Source organism: Phaseolus vulgaris, chromosome 5 (assembly GCF_000499845.2).
Source record: "Phaseolus vulgaris cultivar G19833 chromosome 5, P. vulgaris v2.0, whole genome shotgun sequence".
Taxonomy (NCBI): Eukaryota; Viridiplantae; Streptophyta; class Magnoliopsida; order Fabales; family Fabaceae; genus Phaseolus; species Phaseolus vulgaris.
This window is the reverse complement of record NC_023755.2, coordinates 903,054-930,227: the sequence shown is the minus strand read 5'-3', so window position 1 is coordinate 930,227 and position 27,174 is coordinate 903,054. Positions and strand designations below refer to the sequence as shown.

The window sequence follows — 27,174 nt, the reverse complement described above, 5'->3', positions numbered from 1 at the left end:
CCTTTTTTAAGAATTCTTCTTTTTTTTCTAGGCTTGTAAGTGTTCCTTTACAAAAGGTAAGGCTAGGTTGTTCAACAAGAGGTATATTTTCAAATGTATTTTCAACTTTTCCTTCTTGTTGAATGACCTTGTGGGAAGGAACACTCTTCTCCCACGCCTTTTGTTTCCCAAGGTTTTTCTCTTGCTTTTCTATTTTTACATTTTCTTCACTCTCACTAGCTTCTTTTTCTTGGCTACTATTCTCATCTTTGTCCCTTAAGATCATAGATCTTTCATTGAAACATTGAGATGCTAATTGATCATTGCCAAGGTATTCTAAACATGGAATTTCTCTAGCTGGAGTGTGAGAGATATGCTTGGTTAGGTTTTCTTGTCTCTCTTTCCTATCTCTCCTAGGGAATTGTTGATGATATTCATTTTTCCGAAGACTTTCTTCCCCAAGATAATCATGATGTTTAGAGCTAGATGCATGAGAATGTAATTTTTTTGAAAATTGAGACTTCTCATTTTTTTGCTTTAGTCAAAACATTAAGTTTAGTCTCACTCTCCAATTGTCTATAAGCAATTGATTGCACAGTTTGTGAAACTTCTTTCAAAAGAGTTTTTAAAGATTTTATTTCACTTCCAATAGACTTTGTAGAATGAGAAGAAGAAGACATGGCTAAAGCTTTGTGTATACAAGTATTTTACCTTGAGAAAACTTAGGAAAGTCAAAGAAGGTAGTTTTCCAGGTAAGGGAGGTGAGTCACAAAGGACTACTTAAATACCAAGCCTTTACCTTAGCCAAAAACTATCCCTCAATGTCTTCACACAAAACTTTCTTTTAGTAAACCACTTAGAACACAATTAAGTTGAGAAATCAAATTTTCAATGAAAGAAAACAATGCAAGCTACTAATCAACAAAGCTAGACGGTTTTAACACAAATTTAAACAAAACTAAACATGCAAAACGTAGCTATGAAAGCAAAAGAAAAGCAATTACAAACAAGTAACAATTACTAATCAAGAATGCTATACTATTCGGCCCTAGGTGAGGCTTCTTGGACACTTTGAGCCCTTGAAGACACACTCACCGTCTAAACGTAATTAACAAGGTAATTAACAATAAACCAAGTTGCAAAGGAAATAAGAGAAAACTCCCTTTGATGTTCCTCCTTTTGGTTAGTGCACTTCTTTGTTGTCTTGATTGTTGATCTCCTAAGTGTTTGTAGTGTTTGTTTCAAGAAAGCTTGTTTCGGCTTTGGCTTTGTCTCCTCCTCAGAATGTTGGCTTTAATTCTCCAATTTCCAGCACCTATTCACAAGGGCTAAACCTTAAACCAAGTCAAATTCCATGCACATAAGCACCAAGGGAGAAATTAAATTCCAGCACCCAAAAAGAGAGGTCAAGGAACAAAAGCAAGAAACAAATTTAATTGAAAGAAAACAGTACCACCAAAAGGATTTATAATATGACAACTTAGAAAGAGATTCAAGAAATTAAAGCAAACAATTAAAGGTACTCAATTAAAGGTTGGCACACAAAAAGAATTCCTAAAGAAAAGCACTAGATTAGATGACCAAATAAAAAAAACAGCACCACTGGAAAATGTTGTGGGCCAGAAAACGTGTTTGTTCCCCGATTTATGCTGATCTGTATTTTTGGAATTTGGCTCTGAAATTTGTTATGAAAGATATTCAGGATCTTATCTAAAATCTGGCTTTGGATTCACTCAAAACGGATGCACCATTTTTTTTTAATAAATTTTACAAAATTGGTGTTCGGTTATGCCAGCTGGAGCGCTTCAGATTTGCACTCTGATCTTAAAAGATTTATCATTTTTTTTCTGTTGCTTCTTTTGACCTAATTCTTTTTTTGTCCTTTCTATAACACTTTAAACTTGCATTTTCCAGAGAATCAAAATTTTCCTATGGGTGGAAATATTTTTCTGGGTTAAAACAGCCAAAACAGAGAAGGTGAAAACAGGGGAATCTGAAAACTGGAAACAAAAACAGCAAGATACCAAAGTTTAGACACAATGGAAATTTGTGAAATAGAATTGTGTATGATCTAAACACAATATGAACTCAAACTAAAAATTAAAAGGCACCAAAGGAGCAAAGAACAGCAGATTCAAGCAAATAAAGAGACCCAAAATCAAGAAACAATTAAGCCAAATAAAAGGACTACTATGAATTGTTGACAATATGGATGAACATGACTTGACAAAACATGTATAGATTCAGAAAATTAAAGACTCAAAGCATAATATGAACCAAAATAATGAAAGCAATAAAGACTCAAAGCCTAAAACAAAATAGCAACACAAAGGTGTATGGAATCCTATCACAAATTGCACAAGAACTTGTTCAAGATCAAATGAACAAGAGTGCTTCGGTTGGATCTTCCACAAAGCACACCAAGAACAAATTAAAATGTAAAAACAGCAAGACAAGTAAGGAAAGTAAATGACAATATGAAATAAAGAAGAACTAAAATTTAAAAGACAAGGAGCTACTCATCTTGAAGAACCTGGCTCTGATACCAAATGATGGCATTTTCATGTGTTCTTCTTGAATCAAAGTAGAAAATAAGGTGCGGAAGCAACGGGTGAGATGATCAAGACCCTCCTAGGAGTTGTGTTGGCCTTGTAGGTGCATGATGAGTATGGTGTTTGAGTGGTTCGGCCAGCTCAAGGGAGAAGGTGAAATGATTGAAGTTTAGAGCCTAGATTTCTAGGAGAAGTAAAGCTTGTGCACAAAAATGGCAGCATAACTTTACTCACAATAAACTTGAAAATACAAGGTGTAGGCTCCTCCTTTTATAGGCTAAGGAGGACCATAATGCAACCCTAATGCTAGCCAAATGAAATGTAAATGTGAAGCACATGGGTGCACATGGCTCATGGGTGCACAATGAGCACATGGGGAGGGGTGTGCTAGTTTTTATGCTCACCCCCTCCATGGGCTTTCTAGAATGTTCACACAAATATGCTTTCTACACTACTCTAATTACTAAGCACCCCTAATGGGCCTTTATGTAACAATTACAAAGGTCTTCTCTTCCCAAAACCGTAGCTTTGACCCATGTGTATGTGAAGCTAGACGGTCTAGAAGGAATCCTCATCATGGGCTAGACGCTCCTCTTCATGGGCTAGACGCTCCTTTTTTAGTCTAGACGCTCCTCATCATAGGCTAGACCGTCTAGTCTTGGAGGCTTGGCTTTCATCGTGTGTTGAGCTTGGGCCCTCCTCCATCAGTAAGGCACTAAGGAAAGTTGCTAAAGAAAAAATTGTTGGTCGATCTAGGAGAAACTTGATAATGACTTAGTCTTTGCCATACAAACTTTATTTGAAGTAACAACTTTATTCGTTCTGGATGATTAAGTCAAGAACAATGGTGGAGCAACTAGCGGATTTCAACTTCAAGGAAGCTTGATGATGAGAATAAAATTTTACTTCTTCTTAACATCTTGTTCTTCTTAACATCTTGTTTAAGACGTATCAACATTTTAAAGATGCTTTATTATTTTAGAAAGAGCAGATTATTTTACACAATAAAAACAACAATGGTGTAAAATAGTTTATATTTGAATGATTGTTTTCTCTGGTTACATACTAGTTGTTTTGATCACAGTTTAAGAACAAATATTACTACAACACAAGACAAGTGCTAGTGTTCCTTTTCTAAAGCCTCTCCAATGACACTATTCACTGCTTGAAGTATCCAAATCCACCCTAGGTGTCTTTGCCTTGGCATCCATGTCTTCAAGCATGCAAGTCTCTCCTTCATTGCTGCTTTCACTAGAAGCTGTATCACTCAGCGTGTGCAATATTGTCACTTTTTTTTGAGTTGCATCTTGAAATGAGTAGCTTTTTGTTCTTCCCACATGATGTAAAGGAAGCATAGGTTTTGGTTGTGAGCCAGTCTTGTCCCTTCCCAAACTATAGGTGGTTGAGAGCTTCCTCTCTATACACTCCCTTTCTCTTGCTATATCACCCAACTTTTCAAAAATTTCACTGTCCATTGTTTCCTCTGCAGCTTTTTGCTCAAGCTCTGTGATTGTCCTGTCCAAAGCTTTCTTTTTCAGCTGAAGAGAGCACTAAAAGATACCCAAAGAATAACAATAAGTGAATTATGATATAAGGAAGGTACCATTCATCTTTGGTGAAAGTAATATGACTGTCCTTAAGAACATGTTTGGTAGAGAGAAATAAAAAAATAAGTAAAGTGGAAAGAAGAGAAATAAGGAGAAAATTAAAGTTGTTTGGTTTAAAATTATTTCTCATCCTTACTAGTTCACTATTTATTGGTGTAACAGTAATTAAACCATGGTTGAATAAGAAGCATTCAAACTTATATCTTAAGTAATAAAATAATATAAATTATAAAAGAATAATTCAAAATGTTTTCTACATGGGTTTTGGACTAGTTAGACAAATCAAACCGGCTTGTAAAGTAAGGTTTGCATCCACTTATATACTATGAAATGTTTTAATCTTTAGTCGATATGAGATCTCCAACAAGCTAGTTAGACAAATCAAACCAGGGTACTTGTTTTTTTTAAAAAAAAGCTATTGCATGAGGCAGAAGAAGAGGGGAAAGGAAGAAAAACAAGATCAAACAACACAATTTCAGACTAACTCTCTTGTCAAGGAAGCTTCCAAGGCCTTGATCTTTGAGCTTCTCTTTTGCCCAAAATGTGCAGCAGAATCTTACAACTCCAACTAGTACCAACATGAGAGCAGACTCAAAGAACAGAAACAATACTATGGACCTTTCGTTGCCTGCAAAAAAAAACACTTAATACTAAGCTCACTTCTTAATATGATGCCACATTCTCTTAATTTACAAAGTTGCACATTACCTGTGTATATGCTGACAAGCTTGGTTCTTTCTTGAGAGCAGCTTGATGCAAGCTTCTGACCTGTGAAGTGATGAGAGAAATTGCATGAACAGAAATTGTTATCACCTTTTATAGAAAGAAATTTGAAGTTGTACTTTTTTACACACTAAACTAAAACCAAGACACTGTAGTTTTGTGTGTTTAGAAACACTCAACTAAAACACTCTTTACGTCACAAATAAAAAAAGTTGATGAAAAAAAATAATTCAGTGATTACTTTCTACAGATTTAAAAAATGGAAACTAATTTACATTTATCTGAAGGTAGGTGAAGAAAAGATAGAAAAGATCAGAACCTGTAGTACGGCATTGCAATGGGGTGCCAATCTCTGCTGTGAAGATTAGGATCAATCCATTATTAGTTCATTCAAACAAACAACTTCATATAAAAAAATAATTCCCAAAGGTAAATATTCCATGGAATTTTTTGCTTTCCAGTTTGTAATCAAATGAATGATCAACATTCTGCAGAAAGGTCACCAAGTGTTCAATTTCTTATCTGTTGATTTAATAGGAGCAACCTTAATGAAGTGGAAAAAGTTATTTAGTACCCTTATTCAATCTCATCAAGAATACTAACAAATTTGTCATGATTGATCCATGATATTGATGAGTTTTACCTTGGCTATCATTTATTGAATAATACCAAAAGAAAAAAGAATGATTAGTTAAGAGAGTACACTCATACTTGAGGCAGCAAGGAAAGCAAGAAGTGTCTCCTCATTCATGACAAAATGACTTAGATCACTCTCAGAAAATAAGGTAGAAACATGACCTGATTGAATCAACCACGCAGAAAAATAGTTAGTTTGTTGCTGCTAAGGAAACTTCATTTTCAGTGTATGATGAGGAATGAGAAGTGAGAAATATGTACCAGGATATCTTTCAGACCAATAGATTGATCCTGTAGCAGGAACCAACATAGTGAATAATGCCCCTTTTGGTCGAATTGCTGAAACAAGAGTGTATTCACCAACTGTGTGGCTAACTTTCCCTTCCATCTCTATCTGTGAACTGTACACTGCAAATCCAGAGCAATCAAGAAATGGTCCAACTTGAATCATAGAGTTCTTTGCATTCATTCTTGAGAATTTCTTAAGAACCCCATTTGGAGAAAATGAGTATAGGAATCCATCCAATGAACCAATAGATATCCATCCTGTTACACCAAGTGTACTCCAGTAAAGTAAGTTCATATACCACAAACAAATGGTTGTACTTGTAAGGAATGCTAGCAACACTCTATTACTGATTTTTTTTAATTACCAAATTTAGGAGTGAGGTGGGACTCATTAAACATGAAGTGGACTCACAATTGGAGTATTTTTCAATAAATTCCAACTAATAATAAATAATGTATTTAAAAGAGTATATTTCTGAATCAGTTGATAGCATTTCTCTTGGTTGTAGTGATATTTCAGATCAATGCAGAATATACATGATACACACTTAAAAGAAACCACTAAACCACTATGTATGGTAAAATTTATTAACTTCTACAATAATTTTTTTTTTATCAGCAAAGAATGAAATTAAATTAAGAGGGATACAAAAGGAGTATCCCAACCCTTTTACATAAACCAAAACACATTAAGAATCTCCAAGAATAAAGAGATGAACAAACACCCCAGAAACAATAGATAGATAATGTTTGTTGTATAAGCTAGACATCCTATTCCAGCTAACATCGTGCTCATATTGGAATGCTATAAGCACTGCAAACTGCAGCTACAAAACCATCAAATACACCCTGCCTCTATTGGTCTGTTATAAGACACATCAAAACAGAATCCTCCATCATGTCCTTAACATTCCTTTTGACTCCCTGGCATACAAGCACATATGTCCTTTCCATCTTGCACCAGCTGCAGGCCGTGACAAACCCACCAACACCTCCAACCAACTATAAATCCAGTATAGGCTGTAGTCTTAAAACTCTTAAAACAGTTTTACACTTTGTATAACCATTTTTATCATAAAGGAATGTTAAGTTCTCTCTAACATCAGTTTAATTGCAATACATATATTATAACATTGATCATACATTGACTAATTGGGAGACCCCATATACAGGTTTAAATCAATGAAGTTTGATTTTGTAGGGTAAGGCTTAAAATAATCCAACAGCAAAGGACTTACCATTAGAGTCCACTACAGGTGCAGAGTCAACTTTGCTTAATGGCCCTATACTTCTCTGCCACAAAACATTACCTGAAAAGACATCCAGAGCCAGAACAAGAGCCATGGTTGGAACTGTTACATACAGATGACCATTGTTTCCAGGAGAGATAGTGAAATTTTTGCTTAGTGAACTGAAATCCTGAATCCATCTAAAGTAACGGCTTCGAATCGACAAACAATAGAGTTCACCTTCTGTGTTTGAGATCTGCAAAGGCAAAAAACAAATGTACTTTCAAAGAAGTCATATTAATCCAGGGAAATGAACATTTCTCAGCATGATGAAAGTATACAACACACACACACTAAGACAGCACTAAAGGGCTTGTTTGTTTCAACTTTTGGAAACTCATCAGTTTTTAGAAATGAAAAAAAAAATAGTCGTTTGATATAACTAGTTTTCAAAAAAATGTTGTCAAAAGTAGTACCTATTTTTCACTTTTTAAAATAAAATGAAAATAGATATCTTTCAAGCTGTTTTGATTTTCTACTTCTAGTTTTCTGTTATTCAAATTCTTCCTTGACTATCTTCTTTTCTCACTCAGATTGTCTAAAACTTAGTTTTTAAAAACTGTTTTACACGACAATTTTCAATAACTAAGAAACAAACACACCCTAAATTACCACCAAAATCCATTTCGTGAGATTGTTGGTATCAAGTACATTTTTAATTGAGCAAATAGTGTGTGAACTAACAATGCAATAAAAAATTTACATCATCTAATCATAAATCGTTACATATGCTAAGTTAGTTGACTTCTACAACAACTTCTTTAAAATCACAGATGATTTATGATTGGTTAAAAAGATATGTATATGCTTTTAGTGAATATTTTTTAAACCCTTTTTAATTACTATTAAGGAACTATAACTTACACCCTTTCCACATTGCCTGAGCCTACATATAGCTTCAGTTCGAATGTGAAAAATGGATCTACTTTTGACTTAATCCAATATCAGTGCTAAACTCAAAGTAGAGAATAAATATGTATGACAGTAAACCAAGGATGAGTAAACCTTACATATATACTAGCCTCACATTGATCAAGCACAGGAGCTGAATTAAAGTAACAATCTGTAATATTTTTCCTGCATCCTTGACGGTAGCCAAATTGGTAAAGCACAGGTCCCACACTCCAAAGCAAATGTCCATGTGAGTGATATGCAAAGAGTCCTCTATTATTGACATTGATGTAAAGAGTTGAGCCTGATGTGCTCACTGAGAGCCCAATAATTTCAGCCTCTGCTGGTTGCCCTGGTCCTGGACCAAAGAAAACTTTTGCTTCTGGCTCAGAAGCTCCAATGCTTCCATATTTAATCACCAATATTCTGTTATCAGCTACCAAGTATATCTGCAATTGCCTTGCAAAAATCAGCAACCACCATCACCCCACCACAAGCAAAAGCCTCCCCTTTCTCCCATCAAGCATGAAGGATTACATTGGTCAATAAAAGCCCCTTGAGTGAGTAAAAAGTGTATGTATACTAGCGATGTAAAAGACTTTATCCCTTCACTTTTATTGAGTGACAAATTGTCATGTATAGAAAGTTCATTGAGCTTTACACTATACTTAAAAGTTACACCATAATAATCTATGATTTTTGTATTGTTTGGGTGTATACAAACATTAAAGCAAGGAAAATTATTTCTCGCCCATTTCTTCACACTATTTTGTTGATTTCCCTTTTAAGTTGGTGTTGCTATTATCGTGAGTGCATGATTCAACCATGATAAAAGAAATTAAATTTAATTATTCATTACATGTCTGTAGTCACAAAAAGTTTCTCTTTGAGTTCTTGTATTAAAAGATATCTCCTTTAGTCTCAGCACACACATTTCTTAATCCTAGCCAACAAGAAATACCCCAGTAGTGCAGAAAACAAGAAAAACCTCAACTTGGCAATAGACATTTATACATGAAAAAAATGATAACTGTAAATTCAAAGCAATGCAACATGAAATAAAAGTGGTTTTAGATCACCTTGCCATGACCTCCACGAACTGGGGCAGTACCAAGGTTGCATTTGTAGTCCAAATGCAAGGTCCATGCAATGGTTCCGTTGCTTTCAAATGCGAAAAAGTTGGTACGAGAACAAGCATAGATCCTTCCATCATCGTCTCCAAGAAGAGGTTTGGAAAGCCAGTGATATGAAGAGACAGAAAGAGAAGAGATGGTACCAAGCAAAACCAATACGAGGAAGAAAAGCAAAAGGGTCATTGCACATTGCAGAACCACGCAAGTTACTGTTGTTGTCGTAACCGTTATTGCTTCATGACAGTTACCATTTTTTTTTTCGCTTTGAATTTCTGTTTTTTTTTTACCGATTCGTTTTATGAATCCAAAGAAATAAAAGATGAGAATTTGGATGTTAAACTGTTTTGACAGCATATATCCTTAACATTTGTAGAAATATAAAAGTAGACATTTCAGTTTTATACGTAACCAATCTCTTTCACAATTACAATGTCCTTTGAAATTTTGTACATTCATGTTTCAAAAATTGTCTGAGAATTTCTTGTTTGCCTTAGTGGGATAAGGCTATATTGTTTCTGTTAATTTGTTATATTAAAAAGTTATTAATTGGGAATATCTTGTTTATTTATTTTCCCTCTCGTGCCATTCAAATTTTTCTTTCTAACTAAGCATTTTCCTTTAGCATGTGATTGTGTTATTCAATGACTTCATTATGACTTTTCAGTTGTCAAGCAAAGAAAATAGAACTTGGATTTTTTAAGAAGTTTTTCTAGTTATTTCGTTAGCTTAAAGGGTACCCTTTCTCTCGTATCCCTACTAAAATGAATATTAGCCTATTTTTGACACGATAATTTTTTACACCTTTTCTTCTTATCCTCCATTTTTTTGGAGGGGTGTGTGTGTCTTGCTTGGTGTCCTTGTTTGGTATACATATTTCATGTTTACCTTTTTCCTTTCTAAATTTTGTTTATTTTTCTTTTTAAAGGTTTGTTGTAGATCCACACTTTTATGCTATAAAGTGGTTGGTGTTGTTGTGATAGTGGGGGTGGTGGTTGTTGTGGTGTTGACTGTGGTTGTTTTGTGCAATTTTCAAAATTTTCCTGCTCCACAAGTAGGGCCCACATTCTAATAAAATAATAATTCTTTTAATCCACATCAGCAGTTATAAATTGGCACATGAACTTTGCAATTGTCAATATATGGGAATTCTATAATTAATCCCTATGTAAACAGTTGTGGAAATTCATGCATTTCTAAGGAATTTTGTTTTCATCTTGGTCAAACATTAGGATTTAAAATGGATTCCTTTATATATTTATATTCTCAGTGAATTTAGGCGAAAAAACCATTTGCATGACAAATGTAATAGTTGTGGTTGAACAAAAACTCTCTTCCAGTTTAATTATTCAATAACTTTTTTAACACTTGGAACAAGATAGAGTCACTTCCAATTCTAATAAGAAGCTCTTGCAACAAGGAAAAGAAAAGAAAAGTTGTATTAGGCTGATCATTTCATTAATGTGTCATCCAATTTTTATTTGGTAGTAATACAATTATATTAGACCAAATTCAAATTCAAGGATTTAGAAATGGTAAGAAAGAGGTATAGAAAGAAGGCTTCTTCTTCCTGCACCCCTACATTTTTCTTCTTGCACCCCCACAATTTTCTAAATCCCAAAATCTTTAATTTGAAAAAGGACACCATGATTACCGAAAATAGGGATATGGGAATGTGTTATGGATTCATCAATCCGGAACTGAGTATTTTTTTTCCGGATGAGGGGGTGTTTTGGAAGCAATTTTTGCATAAATTATTGATTTTCGGATTACCGAATCCGGAAGCCTAATTTTGTTACGGATTCATGGATCCAGAATGTCTTTTTTTAATTACGGATTTCTGAATCTGGAATGCATATTTTTGTTACGGATTGGTGGATCCGGAATGCTTTTTTTGAATGATGGATTTTTGAATGTGAAATGTATATTTTGAATTATGGATTGGTGGATCCAAAATTTTACCGGAAGTGCCAATCCAAAATTTTCCCGGATTCCATAATCCATAATGTAAAAAAATAAATACAGTTTTAAGTGCATTTTAAGGTTTTTAAAAAATAATAGGGACAATTTGGTCTTTGCATAACATTGTGGGGGTGCAGGAAGAAAAATGTAGGGGTGCAGGAAGAAACTGCCTAGAAAGAAATGGCAGGAGAGGATCCAAATCCTCTTTCAGAGAACTGGAAAACTCCCCGAAACAGGCTAGTGTTGTATTGTTCTTGAGGCTATCGTGGAATCATGCAATAAAAAGATACTCTTCAAATACCACTCTATTCATGATAAACTCATTTAATAATGATGTGATTATGCATGACTATATGATTGTATTGAAAAGAGAGATCCTACACTAAACGTTGATCCAAATTAATTACATCCAAATATCAGCATTATTTAACAATATTCATCTAGATGTTGATAAAAATAGCTTGTCATTTTGACATAACATGAGGAGATGAACTACCACTCCAAAAAGAAATGTAATTAAATTGAACTGCTAAGGGAGACACCAGGGGTGTACTTGTTTCTAATATAGTCACAATCAATGACCATGAAATTCATCCACAAAGAATCAAAAGATAGTTATAATCTTGCATAGCCATTGCAACCATATATGCGGGTGTCTTGAAAATTGATGCAACGTGAGAGTGCACCTGCGAGGTTTTCCAGATCTTGCCTTGTGTGGACTGCACTTAGGGCCACTCGCAGCCTAAAAATAAATAACATAATCAGTTTTTGAGATTGTAATTAATGTAAATATACCATGTTAATCCTTGAAATAATATCATGTCAGGCATTTGAGTCCTTGAGATTTTAAAACTTTGCAAAACACTTTTCACTTTAATAATAATTCTTAGTGCAGAATGATACTAAGGTAAAGAAAATGACTAAAATGAAGGACTTTTTGTAAAGTTAGGGGCTAAGCTAAGATTTTTAAAATCTTAGGGACTAAACATCCAACCCAAACAATGTGGATGACAAATCTGGAGGTTTACTCATAATCAAATAAAAAGGTACAAACCTGCATGAATTTGGAGGCACCGTAGGTGGTCTGATAGCAGTCACGTGGAATCCAGATTGCAATAAATACCTGTCCAGAAAGACTGAAAATGCTTAGTATTACAATGTCTTCATGATCAGCTTGTGAAGCCGAGTTTCAGTTTGCAGAAGAAAAATAATCTGTCAGCTATTAAAAAACAAAACAAAAAATCTCATAATTAATTTTTTCCAAACATGCTGGAAGAGGTTCAGTGATGCAATATTAAATTATAAATCGTTTGAATGCATAGAAAGAATAATGCTTATAAAAGGGTTTACTAATGGAAGGAAATCTACCGGCTTGCTTGAAGTGCTTTGTCTTCACTTCCTACTATTAGGGATATAATGTGACTTGTAACCGGGATTCCTGTAAGTAAATGGAAGTCTTTCACCCGGTTCCAAATAGCCTCTCTACGCCATGTCTCAAGTTTTGCCACTTTAACCGCAGCTGGAAAATTGCATCATGCTTTTAACAAATAAATAATTTCCACAAGACATGGAGAGCAAAGCAAAAGAAGTGACAACATTTTTAATCTCTAAAGCAAATATTCCAAGAAAGGTAGAAGACCAATTTAACCATGGATATAGCAAACAATTCTTCCTGAGCATCGAAATTCTAGTTTAAATTACTCGTGTTAACAAATATGCACAACTGTATTGATTGCTCCATCTGAAGTCCTAATTTAACACTTTTTATTAGAATTTAACAATCTATAGCAGAGCATTGTTGTAAGTGCAATATTCAAACAAATGGCGCTAACGCTATGAACAACATGACCTTTTTTGGCTTTTAAGAAAAACAGTAAATTATTGGATGATGTTAGAAGTGAAAATGATAGATAAGAATTGTATCACAGGACTACACCATATAAGGATATAACTTGACAAAAGAAAAGCCAGAAATTTAGTCTCTAATAGACTATTATAAACACATTTTTTTATTATCGATAAAAAAATCATTGTGAATCACAAAGTTGAGTCTCATTCCTTATAGTTTTAAAACACTTTTAATTAACAAATAAAGAGCGTATTAAAAAGTTGTCTAACAAAATGTGTTGCTAGCACTTATCAACTTGATAAATATGAATGATGAGAGCAAGAAGTAAAGACATATAGAAATAGGAACTAATAACAAAAGCACAAAGTGCAACCTGAGTTTATCAATTTATGTAGAACACTGGAGCATACCATAAGCAGCGGCAGCAACCGGGACTGGCGCAGATGTTGAAAATATAAATGAACGACCCCTTGACTGTATTAACAGTTTCCACTTTTTGCTATAAGAATTCATAGAATGGAAAAGGTCATTGGTGAACTATTGACGAAACATATGTTTTGTGCCAGTGTTGTGCAGAAACTAATTTCACGAGCAAGTGAACTAAAATAGTAACCTGCATGCTATAAATCCTCCATGGCAGCCAGCAGCTTTACTTAGTGTACCAATGCATATGTCCACATCCTTCTCACAGTTGAACTCCTCGGCAACACCGCCACCATTTTTGCCACAAACAAATGTTCCATGAGCCTGGACATACACATATTTTTATTTTGAGTTCATAATTAAGACTTTGTTTGTAGCAAGGAGAAGCCACTTGCATCACATAAATATTCAATCAGGAAAACAACATATGAGAGTGGGTGATTGCTTTCTACAACAGATAATGTAATGCCATAACTGTATTGTGATTATTATTCTAACCTCCCAATAAGTCTTAATCCAATGATCAAATTCAGAACCATGTACATAATAGCCTATAATAAATAGTCTTCATAAACAAAAAGACATTTGCTGAAACATATCAAGAGGTTTTACATCATCGATGACTAACAAAAAGCCATGTTTCTTGCGAAGGTCGGCAAGCTCAATCATAGGTGCATAGTCTCCATCCATGCTAAACAAGCTGCAAAAAATGGGATGAACTATAATGCATATGGAAAATTATTTGCAGAGTATTGCCAAAGTTCATTGTCATCAGAAATATAAATAAACAACTAGAAATCGGATAGCATAGCATCTCAATCAACATCCACAAGTAATTCTCAGGTCTAGAAATTGAAATTATTTCCAAATGAACAATTATGCCTCTCTTTAACAAGGAAGAGGATGTAAATTATGGTGAAGGATGAAATGCTCAAGAAAAAACAAATATGCATTCTTTAATCACAATGACATTATAATTTTCCAATAAAGCACTTGAATGGTTGCTTCACTATATTGTTTAGGTAGAAATAAATATAGTGATATGAACTATGTGTGAGTCTAAGACAGAGAGATGAACAAAATAAAATTCCATGCTTTACTTCCTCAATATTGAAAGTTACCCTGAAGAATTATCAGGGACCAACACCAAACGACTTCTTACGAAACTCTCATCATATAATATAAAGGTACCCTCCTAATCAAAGATATTTTCAAGAAAAATTAATCAACATTAATCATTAACAACTAACCGCTGTCAACAACAAGCATATAAAGCAAATTTGGAGAAAATTCAATCATACAAACCATAAAAAAAAATTATTCATTAAATACACTTTTATAAATTTGCCAACACCAAAGACTGCATAAGAAGGACAAATTTATTAAGTCAATTCCAGGACATGCAAATATTGTATAGGCTGTTTGAGAAAATCTATGAATATAACAGTGTGAATGTTTAACCTTGAAATTTTTCTATTTTCCTAGTAGCACGAAGACTAACCTGTCAGTCACCACAACTTTCTTCCTCATTCTGCAATTAGATCTGTTAAAATCATCAATGACGATGTCAACACATTGAGTGACTACCAGAAGGGAAAAAAGAGGCGAGTATGAAAATTTCAGTAAAGGTAAAACCTACAGTAGCATATTGAGGTGGGACATGTCACAGTGTCTGTATACATAAACCTTTACACTTTTTTGTCGCTCAACAAGACGGATGCCATCAATTATTGATGCATGATTTAATGCATCAGAAAAGACAGCGATCTTTTCATCCTCTGAAGGTATGCTATTCCCAGCTAAGAGAGTACCAATACTTCCTATTGCCGTCATCACGGCCATATTGGCAGCAAACCCTGTGGGACAAAGAAGGCAATCCTATAGCATAGATTTTAAACCAAAATTGAGTCAGCATTTCATATAATCCAGACTTATTATCATCATTTGGGTCCTTTCTTCAATTCATTAGACAATAGGAGGGTCTGAGAGGCCAGAAAATTTGATCATAGCAAACAATTAATTGTTCTTTAGGATACAAAACAGAGCAAGTAACAAAACCAGAACAGTTTAAGTAGTTCTTGCAAGGCAGTCATTACCTCTTTCTTCTTCAAGTCTGCCAGGCTCGACTCAAGTAGCCTATGATAATTGGTATAGCCACAAATAAGAGCAGAACCCCTTGGTCCCATACCATGTTCCTGGGCTGCCTGATTCACAAGAAGGAACACTATGGCAACGAATTCAAGCTAAGGCTAAGAAAACAAAAGAAACAAAGACTCATAGACCATAACTCAGAAAGAAGAAACAAGACCACTAAAACTCATTCAAAATTCACAAGCACACCTTTGCAACAGCCTCTCCAATAGTCGGATGGGAACTCAGGCCTAGATAATCATTTCCAGAAAACAAAATTAATTTTTTAAACTTCTCATAAGATGCCCCTGCTTCGTCATCACCACCAGCCGCACTACAAACAATCTCATTACCTACCCAAGAGAATTTCAGTAGTACTGTCAGCAATTGGAACTAAACACATGCTCAATATACTCGATGACATTAGTGAAACTGCAGTTATGCAGAAGAGCAAAATTTAGTGGAATCTAAAGCTCCTTTAATTGAAGAAATATTTTTTTGAGTTCGATTTCCATGAATTTATTGATGTAAAATATAGTGGTCAACCAATAGGAACCATAGTTGAAAGGATTTTTAAAATACTTATTATAAAAGTACACGAATGTTCTGTGATGTAATATAATAATACTGTAAAAACTCTTTATTCTGTGCATGCATACAATATTTACTCTACTTTCTTTCTGTTTCCCCTTAAATTACTACATCCTATGTTTCATTTTAATTGTAAATGTTTAAATTTAAAAAAAAAAATAACCTTTTAGTCTTTTTTTTCCGCAATTTTACCAGTAAAACGACAACCGTTTAATAATCTCAGGAGGAGCTTAAAATTTATATTAATTAATTTTTAAGAAATAAATTGAGGGTGTAACTTCAATTCTACCTTCACGAACGAGTCAAACCATAAAAAAATAGATTAGCAAAATGTGTTTTTTTGTGCATGAACTTTTAGACAAACTTGGTTTTGGTTCTTATGCTTTTAAATCCATGAATTAATTTGCAAACTCAAGAAAATATGTGGACTTGGTCGTTTTTGAACTTCAAGTTTCACAAAATAAGGACTTGTTCATTGATTAGGAAATGGAAGGATCAAAACCAAGTTTCACAAAAGGTTGAGGTATTTAATAAAAACACATTTTTCTTCTGCTTTCTAACAAATGGGCGAAGATTGAAGTGTACCAGCACTTGGGGTGTCATGCATCCATCTACTGAACGTGGACTCCGCAATTTCCACTTCAACAGAGGAGCGGTCCCAGTGCTGCATTTCATCAAACACCTGGAATGCTTGATGATGGAGGCCAAATTGGAGAGAGCTGTTGCGGAGGCAAATGGGTCTGAGAGATCGGAGGACTTTGAGGGAGTGAAGGGTGTTGATAGCCTCTTCAACCCATGAGTCCCACCATGCAGTTGGATTCTCCGCCATGGTGGTGATTGGTGTGAGAAACAGAGAAGAGAATTGGGTTGGTTGGTTGGGTTGTTGAGTTTGAGTCACGTGGTGGTGTTATGCTGCATCATCTCTCAAACACATTCTACTAACTTCCAAATGCACCTTTCAACCTTCACTATTCTTTTTCTTAAATTTCACAAAAATAACTAACATGTACCTTTCATCTTAAGAACTTACCTAAGGAATCTTACTTCTTTCTTTTTACCCACTCAATTAAAAAAATAATATTCTAATATCAATCAAACTATTTTAACAAATAATATCAATAAATAAATATATAGTGTGAAATTAAATAAAATATAAATTTATACTTTTGTTTATACATTTAAATTTGGATATTTTTAATTGGATTTTTATTATAAAATTATTTTAGTCTAATTTTTTTATATTTTTCAAGTGAGTCATTTCCATTTGATTTTTCAAGTGAGTCATTTCCATTTGATTTTTCAAGTGAGTCATTTCCATTTGATTTTCCAAGTTGACAACCTTATCTTGCATAGTTATTACTTATATATTTTCACATAAAAAATAAAAAATGATATAATTTATTTTTAAGTCTTTTGTAAACTTTTAGGTACTTTTAACTGAATATCTATTAAAAATTCTAGGAAAAAAATATAAATAACAGTCAAATCTATAGAAAAAAAAATTGTCTAAATTAAATAATATTTTAGAAACTAAAAAATTATTAATATATGAATAGTGATTTATATTATTAATAAAAAATTATAAAATAATTTTTAAATTGATATTTGAAGATTTTAATTTCATTAATATCTTATATTTTAAATCATTCTTTAAAAAACTAATAGAAACTAATTTGAAATATAAAATAGTTAGGAATTAAATGTTAACTAATAGTTAGATACCAATTTATAAATTATTTTTTAATATATAAATTTTTGGTCTAGTTTTTCCATTTTTTTTGTATTATTTTTTTAATAATATTTTTTTATGTGACAGATGATTGGTGTTAATTAAGGTGTCAATCTAACTGTAACTGAGATGTCATGTTACATAGTGATAAAAAAAAATTAATAACTAATTATTTGAGTTGTTAAAATTAATTTTTATTTAATACATAAAAATAAAAACTCCAAATTTTACTTGGTGATCAACAAAATCAACAAGACCAATAACACATGTTGAATGAAACCTCTTTTTGTTATGAACATGTCTTCACGTTACAAGCAAATGCATGGACTGTGTTGTTTTTGTGTATGGATTGGAATTGTTGTACACAGAGAAAATGACACGTTGATGAAGGTGGCTAGCTCTTCAAGGAGACATGTGGAAAGACCCTTTCATTTTGTTTTTCTATTTGTCAGATGATGACGCAAAAGCTTTGCTGGCGGAATTATAGATGAAAAAAACAAGTGATGGCGGAGAAAAAGAGAGTGAGATCAAAAGAGAAGAAAAGAATAATGTTTTGTTATCTTTTTTGTCTGTTTTGGCTGAAAAGGAATAACCAAAGGGTGCTTCTCTCTTGATCAAGTAAAGTGGATTTTGTGTCTTCCTTGAGTTGAAAGGCAAAGGGGTTAATCAGAACATAAATGGTGATCAATAGAAGAAATTTCACTGTGCTATAGTGTGATCACAGATATGGTAAGGTAGAGAAAGAGAGAGTTATAGATATATAGTGTCTGCATCATCTGTCACTAAATGGAAACCAATTTGGGGTTGGTTGCAGGCTCTCACAACAGCAATGAATTCATTATCATACCTCAGGATGGAGTGGTAAGTAGCTTTATGCTCAACTCATCAGATACAGAAAATCCACTTATGACATAAAATTTGAAATTCAGTTGTTATATATTATAATTTCATCATATTTATATAAAGTTTTGTTATATAGAATCAGAAATTTGCTTTTTTCTTTTGTTCAATAATATTTTTTTCATGTGATGGTAAATGATTGTTGTAATTTGAGATGTCAGCCTAGCTGAGATCTTAAGTTGTATAGTGATACCCACCATGAAAGCTTTTATTTTAAAAAAAATCAGAAATTTGCTTTGAAAGTTGTGTCATATTGACTAATATCGACTCAACAAACTTTATTTTATAAGTTGGTTTTATAAAGTTGAGTTAGACTTAAAGTTTCCTTCTTAATATGATATCAGAGTTATTTGAAGTCTATTATAACAAAAGTTTGTTGGACTTTTCAGACCATTCGTTGTCGGTTTTTTAAAGTTGAGTTAAGCTTAAAGTTCATTTCTTAGTATATTATTATCAAAGTCATTTAAAATTTATCCTAAGAAGAGTTTCTTTGATTTATCAGACCATCCGTTATCGGATTACTATCGGACTATTTATAAATATACTGTTACAAGCACTAACTGTGAGATTAGAACCTTCCATAATAACAAATAGTGCAAACCTCAACTTATAAGCGAAATCACTTGCTGTTTTGTAAGGCAAGCTAGGATGGTTTTTTGTAAGGCAAGCTACTACGGGGTACTTGCTGTTTTTTTCACTGTTAATGAGGTATCCTTAGGATCTCATTTAAGGGTTGGATCATAAGCTAAGAGCACCCTCCTCATGGTTGCATGGAGGATGGGCTAGTGGGTTTGTAAGCTCAATCCTGCTGCTATGATTCTGTTTTGCAGGGTTTATCTTTGTATCTATCGCTGCAGGTATAGCCGCTTTATGGTTTCTCAGTGGTATAACCAATTTGTGGTTTGTAAACGGGTTGGGATACCCCTAAAGTATCCCTCTTAATTTAATTCATTCATTGCTGATAAAAAAAAAAAAAAAATGCGAAATCACTTAGAAGTCACCTTTTCTGAACTTTGGAAATACTGACTGATTACAACTTTTCTTTAGTACTGTAAGACATGTGTGTTTTGTGAAGAAAAGTTGCATTGATGTTGTAACATTTGGTTCTGCATATGAACTTAACTATGATGGTGTGGTGCAGCAAAGAAGGTTGAAAGAAATAGATGGAAGAAGGTGTGAACTGTGTGGAGATGATATAGGGGTTAATGCAGAGGGTGAGGTGTTTGTGGCCTGCAACGAGTGTGGCTTTCCTGTTTGTAAAAGCTGTTATGAGTATGAACGGAGGGAGGGAAACCATGTCTGCCCTCAATGCAAAACAAGATTCAAGCGTCTCAAAGGTAATAACTGTGATCATTTAGGGCATCTTTAGACCATGTTCTCCACTGATGTCAGTGTTGCAGGCTGTGCTAGAGTTGAGGGGGATGAAGAAGACGATGATATTGATGAGTTGGAGAATGCAGAAGATATTGATGGAGGAAATAAACAAGATTTTAACACAACCATGTCTCATGAGGTAATGGTGTTGGTTTTGTTCAAACATTTACATGAGATTACTATAAAAAAAATCATTAAACAATAATTAAATTTAAATAATAAAAATAATTAGTCACTATATTTTTTTTATCGAAAATAAACTATTAAATTAAATCGGTTCCCTATATTAAATTAGTCACTATATTAATTAAATTAGATATTAATTTAGTCATAAAAACTTATAAAATAGTTTCTAAATTTGTATATAAACTAGCTATCTAAATTTTAGCTACTAATATTTTAAATTCTAAATTAGTCTCTAAAAAAATTAATAGAAATTAATTTAAAATATAAAGTAAAAAATGCTAAAATCTTAATAACTAATGGTTGAATATCAATTTAAAAATCATTTTATAAATTTTATTAATAATAGAAACTATTCTAACTATTAATAATTTTTTTTAATTTATAAAATAGCAATCTAATTAAATAATAACTAATTATTTTAATATTTAAATTAGTTGTTATTGTGTATATTCAGATAAAAAAAATATTGACTATGTGCGTCTTTTAAAGTATTTAATATAAAATCAATAAATGTAAAATATTAGTATGAAACATTTTATGGTTAATGTGTATACCTTAGCTATACTAACAGTTAGATAAAATAAAAATATAAGCAATTAAGACATCATTTGCTCTAAATTCTTACTTTGACATCTTTTGCATGCATGCAACGTGCTTATTAAGGAACAGGATGAAGAAACTTGTGAAGAACATGATGCTTTGGTTCCTTCAAGTTCAACCACATTGAGCAAAGAGATGGTTCCATTGCAAGCAAGATCCATGGATCCTTCCAAGGACCTGGCTGCTTATGGCTATGGAAGTGTTGCATGGAAGGAAAGAATGAAGATATGGAAGCAAAGACAAATGGAACTTGGTAATGTCAGAAAACAAAATGACGAGGAAGATCCAAACAACCTTGTAGATGATGACACTGAATTCCTTATGTAAGTGTTTTTCTAGAATTCCTTCAGCATTAAAATAAGATTAAACCGTTTTTTTCATTCCTCTAAGAATAAGACACTGTAGTATTTAGAAGTAAAAAAAATAAAAAACAAGTCTATACATTATGTATCAGTTTAGTCCTTCAATTTAACTATTCTTAAAATCATGTTACTGTTTTCACTTAAAGTCATAGAATGTTTTGAATTTTCAACTAGGTTGCACTTTCCAGAGACATTTTTATAATTTTATTACTTTCAAGAACTAAAGTGATAGAACCCTCAACAGATAACAGGCTTATTATATTAGTACATTAAAGTGTTCTATCTAAGATCTAAGATTTTGATGATTTATTGCCTCTAACTTGATTAGTCTTTAACTTTGATACAGGTTTTTTTACCAGCATGAGATCATTATTTTTCCTTTTTAAGAAAATGGAGTTATTTTTACAAGGTTCTAAAAATCGTGTAAACATAACAAGATATTATTGTAAGAAAGAAAAAGTTATGTCAAAGTAATACGATTTTTTTATAATCATTTTGAACTAAAATTGTGTCGCTTTCACATGACAAAATCGTATTATATACGACTTTTTTACCGTGTTACTTTGATACGACTTTCCAACTTTATAATATTTTGAAAAACAGGACAAAAAATTGCTCCATAATGGTAAAAAAAAACTTATACACACACAAAATGATATATTATATATACATATATATGATTACTTTATAATGAGATTATATGTTTCTTATTTTGATCAGAATGGATGAAGGAAGACAGCCATTATCAAGAAAGTTATCTGTTCCATCAAGTAAAATTAACCCTTACCGAATGGTCATACTAATGAGGCTAGTTGTTCTTGGATTCTTCTTCCATTACCGAATTGTGCACCCTGTAGAACATGCCTATGCTTTGTGGCTAGTCTCAATAATTTGTGAAATTTGGTTCACTCTTTCATGGATTCTAGACCAGTTCCCAAAGTGGCTTCCAGTCATCAGACAAACTTATCTGGACAGGCTTTCCTTGAGGCAAGTAATCTACAAAATATATTTACAAATTAATTTATGTATAAAAAAGTTCTACAAGTATACGTCTGTAATGTTTGTAGCTTTTACTAACACTTCAAATTTTCTCCAAACAAAGTCTATGCCATAAATGATTAATCATTGGTATATAATTTTATGTGATGTTTCTTTGCAAGTTTATTAACAAATGTTTATGTACTTGTTGTACATATAGGTATGAAAAGGAAGGGAAACCTTCTCAACTTTCTCCAATTGATATATTTGTGATCACAGTGGATCCACTAAAAGAGCCTCCTCTTGTGACTGCAAACACAGTTCTTTCCATTCTAGCCATGGATTACCCTGCTGAAAAGGTGTCATGTTATGTATCTGATGATGGGGCAGCAATGTTAACATTTGAGGCTTTATCTGAAACTTGTGAATTTGCAAAGAAATGGGTTCCTTTTTGTAAGAAGTTTAGCATTGAGCCAAGAGCTCCTGAATGGTACTTTGCTGAGAAGATAAACTACCTAAATGACAAGGTGCACCCATCATTTGTCAAAGAGAGAAGAGCAATGAAGGTAAAAATCTCAGCATGTCTTAGATACTTTATTCAATGAATCTTGAAGTTATATGATAAGTAGTTATGAAATGTATAAGGGTTGGTTCAGGTTCATTTTTATTTTTTCTTGTTGATAAAAAAATGATAAGTAGCTATGTTCATTATATTACAGAGAGAATATGAAGAGTTCAGAGTTGGAATTAACTCTCTAGTTGCAAAGTCTAGGAAGGTCCCAGAAGAAGGGTGGACAATGCAAGATGGAACTCCATGGCCAGGAAATAATGTTGGTGATCATCCAGGAATGATACAGGTTAGTAATAAATTAAGAACAGATTCTTATGTGAGTTTATTTATGGCTTATTTGGTACTGAATCTTCCATCTATTTTCTTACCAAGATCCCAACAGTTTCAGATTGGTCAATATAAACTTTTTAACACTAACACACACTGCATATCTTATGTGTTTATGTTCACTTTTGAGTAATTAACTTTGGGATTGTCAATGCCAATTCTTTCTCAGGTTTTTCTTGGAGAAAATGGAGGATATGACATGGATGGCAAGGAATTACCTCGCTTGATATATGTTTCTAGAGAAAAGAGGCCAAAATTCAATCACCAGAAAAAAGCAGGAGCATTGAATGCATTGGTAAGCAGCACAAAAAATAATGAAGGAGAAAAGAAGCTTGATAAAGCTCTACAATGTTATGCAATTATTCAGTTGACATCAATGAAAATCTAATATATTTCTATTTTGGTGATTCCATCAAACAGGTTAGAGTGTCTGCAGTGCTTTCCAATGCACCTTTTGTGTTGAACTTGGACTATGATCATTACATCAACAATAGCAAGGTTGTAAGAGAGGCAATGTGCTTCATGATGGACCCAGTAGTAGGAAAAAGGGTCTCCTATGTGCAGTTCTCACAGAGATTTGATGGTATTGAGCAACATGCCAATCAAACAAATGGATTCTTTGATGTATGAATGCTCTAAGAAAAACTGAATTGTTTCTTTGAACTTCCCTTATAAATGGACTTGTAATATACTATCTCTCTTCTCTTTTAGATTAACATGAAAGGCTTGGATGGTATACAAGGACCTACATATGTTGGAACAGGATGTGTCTTTAGAAGGAAAGCACTTTATGGTTTTGATTCTCCAAGAAAAAAGAAGCCTCCAACCAAGACATGCAATTGTTGGCCAAAGTGGTGTTGTTGTATGGGGAAGAAGAAGAAGAAGAAGTTAAAGAAACCAAAGTTTGAGATAATGGAAAACAGTCACAGTAAAGTACATTCTGAAGCATCAATAGTTGAAGGTGCTCTGAAATATATTGAACATAGTACTGAAGATAAACATTGCACATTTAGTATTTGCCATAATATTATATTTAATTCTCTTATAAGCCTTGTCATACAAATCATCATGATAATGGTTATGCCAAGATGCAAATCTGATTAGGAACACTTTACTTTTCAATTGTTCTTTGGAAGAAAATATAAGGTTCAGTGAAGAAGCTTATGAAATAGGAACCAAATGATTTTGTAAATCATTGTCTAATATAAACAAGTAAAACCTTGAATGTAGGCACAGAAGATGAAACATTGGCTCACATTTCAAATCCAAAGTTTGCCAAGAAATTTGGACAATCTCCTATCTTTATTGCATCTACTCAACTGGTGGAAGGTGAGACACTCAAACATGGAAACCTTGCTTCTCAACTTACAGAAGCAATACATGTCATTAGTTGTGGCTATGAAGAGAAAACAGAATGGGGAAAAGAGGTAAGGAAACCATTTCATTACTGTGATCTTCTAAGGTTATGTTTGGACCAACTTCTGCATAAGCACTTTTGGAAAGAAAACAAGGCAAAAAAAGAAGAAGAAATGAACTTCTCCATAAAGCAAAATTAACTTATGTAGAGTAAAAAATAAAAAGTTAAGAGAAGGTAATGAGAGAGCTTCTCCTAATTATAAAAGTTTTCATGTTAGGCATCACTATGCAACTTGACATTTTAGCTAGGATGACACCTCAAGTAACAACAATCATATGCCATCACACATGAAAAAAGTATTATTAAAAAAATACAAAAAAATATGGGAGGACTAGACCAAAACATATATGTTAACAAAAACGATACATAAGTAGACTATACCTATTCATAAAGAATTCTAAGAACAGACTAGATGGAAGCCTATTAGAGTTTCTCTTAATGAATATGCTAATTTTAGCTTATGAAGAAGTTAAGTCTAATTTTTCTTTCGAAGTGCTTATAAAAAAATTGTTATTGAAGTTGTAACTTGTAGCCATTTTTTGAATTTCTCAGGTTGGGTGGATCTATGGTTCAGTTACAGAAGATATATTGACAGGTTTTAAAATGCACTGTCATGGATGGAGATCTATATATAGTATTCCTGAAAGACCAGGATTTAAAGTATCTTCCCCAAGAAACCTTTCTAATGGATTGCAACAAGTGTTTCAATGGGCCCTTGGATCAATGGAAATATTCATGAGTAAACATTGCCCTCTTTGGTATGGATATGGAGGAGGACTAAAGTGGTTACAACGCATTTCTTATATAAATGTCATTGTATATCCATGGACATCAATACCTTTGGTGGTATATTGTACCCTACCTGCTGTTTGCTTGCTCACTGGCAAATTTATCATTCCTGAGGTATGAAGCTTCTTACTAGCCAAAAGACCTGCTCAATTTTCTAATTTCATCTTATAATTGAAATAAAGGACATGATTAGTTAGTTAATTACACATGGTTGGTGCAATAAACTCCAGAAAAAGGAACATGTGTAAATCTATTTGATAATATTTTTTAGAAAAATGTTACTTTGACTACCGCACAACATAAAGACACCAGTTTATTTAAGTCTAACTCAATCTCGTAAAACCGACTTATAATGTGAGGTATGCACTCACTTATATACTATACAATGTTATAATCTCTAATCAATATGGGATCTCCAGCACACCTCCGCACGTTGAGACTACCAACTCGTGCGTGAGACTATATATTATGAGTGGTCTGATAATGGTCCAATAGCGGGTGCCTGATAAGTCCAATAAACAGTAATAGAAGAAATATTCATTCTCATATCCTTTTCCTTCCTTTTTTTTTTCTCCTTTGTTTTATCTCAGTTCTTTATTTATAATAGTCATAATATTGCAAAATAAAATCAATGTGCTAGCTTATTATCAATATTGTTGTTGGCATTGCAGCTCAGCAATACAGCTGGAATGTGGTTTGTGTCTCTTTTCTTCTGCATTTTCACCACAAGTGTGTTGGAGATGAGATGGAGTGGTGTCACAGTTGATGAATGGTGGAGAAATGAGCAGTTTTGGGTGATTGGAGGTGTGTCAGCACATTTTCTTGCAGTGTTCTTGGGGATGTTCAAGGTCTTAGCAGGTGTAAATACAAACTTCATAGTGACATCAAGGGAAGATGATGAGAAGCAGCATTCTGACATGTTTGCATTGAATTGGACCACTTTGCTGATCATACCAACAACATTGCTGATACTGAACATAATTGCTGTGGTTGCTGGAATCTCAAATGCAATAAACATTGGCTTTGAGGCTTGGGGACCTCTGCTTGGTAAACTCTTGTTTTCTTTGTGGGTGATTCTTCATTTGTATCCATTCCTCAAAGGCATGGTAGGTAGGCATAACAGGACTCCTACCATTGTTGTTGTTTGGGCAATCCTTCTTGCCACTTTCTTTTCTGTCTTGTGGGTCAAAATTGATCCATTTTTACCCAAGTCAAGTGGGCCAATTCTAGAGGAATGTGGATTGGATTGCACTTAGCTACAATTTTTTCCAACCAAAATGCTACCATGCATGATGCATGGATTATAATTTTTCTAATACACTACAAATTGTTTGGCTTGTTGCCACTTTTAACTTGTAATCATTTCTATGTTTTATTCAAATATTGACTCTAGTTTAGGGACATAATTAGTTGAAAGAATTTTTGGGACACAAGATAAGTGCCCACATGATTGTAATCTTGTACTGTAATTTTATGTTTATGAAACATTTATGCATAGCACAACCAGAGACGAATATATATATATATATATATATATATATATATATATATATATATATATATATATATATATAATATGTGTGTGAATAATTAATTCTACCTTTCAACAAAATTTATATTCTTTTATAGATAATTGTATTTTGTATGTCTTTCTGATAGATTTTCTTTTATAATGTTAATAATATATTGATTTGATAATTAAGGGTTATTTATTAATCTTACTACTGGATAGAATTTACAAACACTGTATATGTAATTGACAAATAAAATTCTATGAACATATATTTTATCTTCCTATCTCATTTTAATGTTCTCTTTATTTTCTTGTAACGCCTTTGTTCTTGCAGTTGTGAATTTCACAACATTTTTAGTCTCAAGTGCAAAGTTAAAT

The 27,174-nt window shown here is 33.1% G+C and overlaps 3 protein-coding genes across 5 annotated transcripts; 1 reads left to right on the top strand and 2 right to left on the bottom strand.

The window, feature by feature from the left end:
- Window positions 1-3,549: 3,549 nt before the first annotated feature.
- LOC137836189 (protein GAMETE EXPRESSED 3) lies at window positions 3,550-9,384 on the bottom strand. The gene is made up of 9 exons (XM_068645041.1): window positions 9,045-9,384; window positions 8,085-8,414; window positions 7,024-7,270; window positions 5,759-6,043; window positions 5,573-5,659; window positions 5,181-5,216; window positions 4,847-4,906; window positions 4,624-4,766; window positions 3,550-4,081 (listed from the first exon to the last, which is right to left on the bottom strand). Exons 1-9 carry the CDS (start codon window positions 9,279-9,281, stop codon window positions 3,686-3,688), a joined length of 1,821 nt encoding a protein of 606 aa, XP_068501142.1. The 5' UTR covers window positions 9,282-9,384; the 3' UTR covers window positions 3,550-3,685.
- A 2,051-nt stretch (window positions 9,385-11,435) lies between these two features.
- LOC137834659 (8-amino-7-oxononanoate synthase) lies at window positions 11,436-17,041 on the bottom strand. Of its 2 annotated transcripts, none has more exons than XM_068642768.1 (11): window positions 16,636-17,041; window positions 15,670-15,812; window positions 15,426-15,533; window positions 14,969-15,207; window positions 14,831-14,872; window positions 13,942-14,029; window positions 13,520-13,653; window positions 13,317-13,405; window positions 12,426-12,576; window positions 12,112-12,180; window positions 11,436-11,799 (listed from the first exon to the last, which is right to left on the bottom strand). In XM_068642768.1, the coding sequence occupies exons 1-11, from the start codon at window positions 16,877-16,879 to the stop codon at window positions 11,673-11,675; spliced, it is 1,434 nt and encodes a 477-aa protein (XP_068498869.1). In that variant the 5' UTR covers window positions 16,880-17,041; the 3' UTR covers window positions 11,436-11,672. The 2 variants fall into 2 exon arrangements, with proteins under 2 accessions (XP_068498869.1, XP_068498870.1); XM_068642769.1 differs by having other exon boundaries at window positions 15,426-15,529; window positions 16,636-16,927.
- A 1,386-nt stretch (window positions 17,042-18,427) lies between these two features.
- On the top strand, window positions 18,428-26,778 carry LOC137834658 (probable cellulose synthase A catalytic subunit 3 [UDP-forming]). Of its 2 annotated transcripts, none has more exons than XM_068642767.1 (13): window positions 18,428-18,640; window positions 19,821-20,016; window positions 20,080-20,192; window positions 20,909-21,162; window positions 21,922-22,188; window positions 22,400-22,745; window positions 22,899-23,036; window positions 23,247-23,372; window positions 23,498-23,701; window positions 23,789-24,038; window positions 24,308-24,504; window positions 25,047-25,397; window positions 25,955-26,778. In XM_068642767.1, the coding sequence occupies exons 1-13, from the start codon at window positions 18,566-18,568 to the stop codon at window positions 26,537-26,539; spliced, it is 3,102 nt and encodes a 1,033-aa protein (XP_068498868.1). In that variant the 5' UTR covers window positions 18,428-18,565; the 3' UTR covers window positions 26,540-26,778. The 2 variants fall into 2 exon arrangements, with proteins under 2 accessions (XP_068498868.1, XP_068498867.1); XM_068642766.1 differs by having other exon boundaries at window positions 20,903-21,162.
- Window positions 26,779-27,174: the final 396 nt, after the last annotated feature.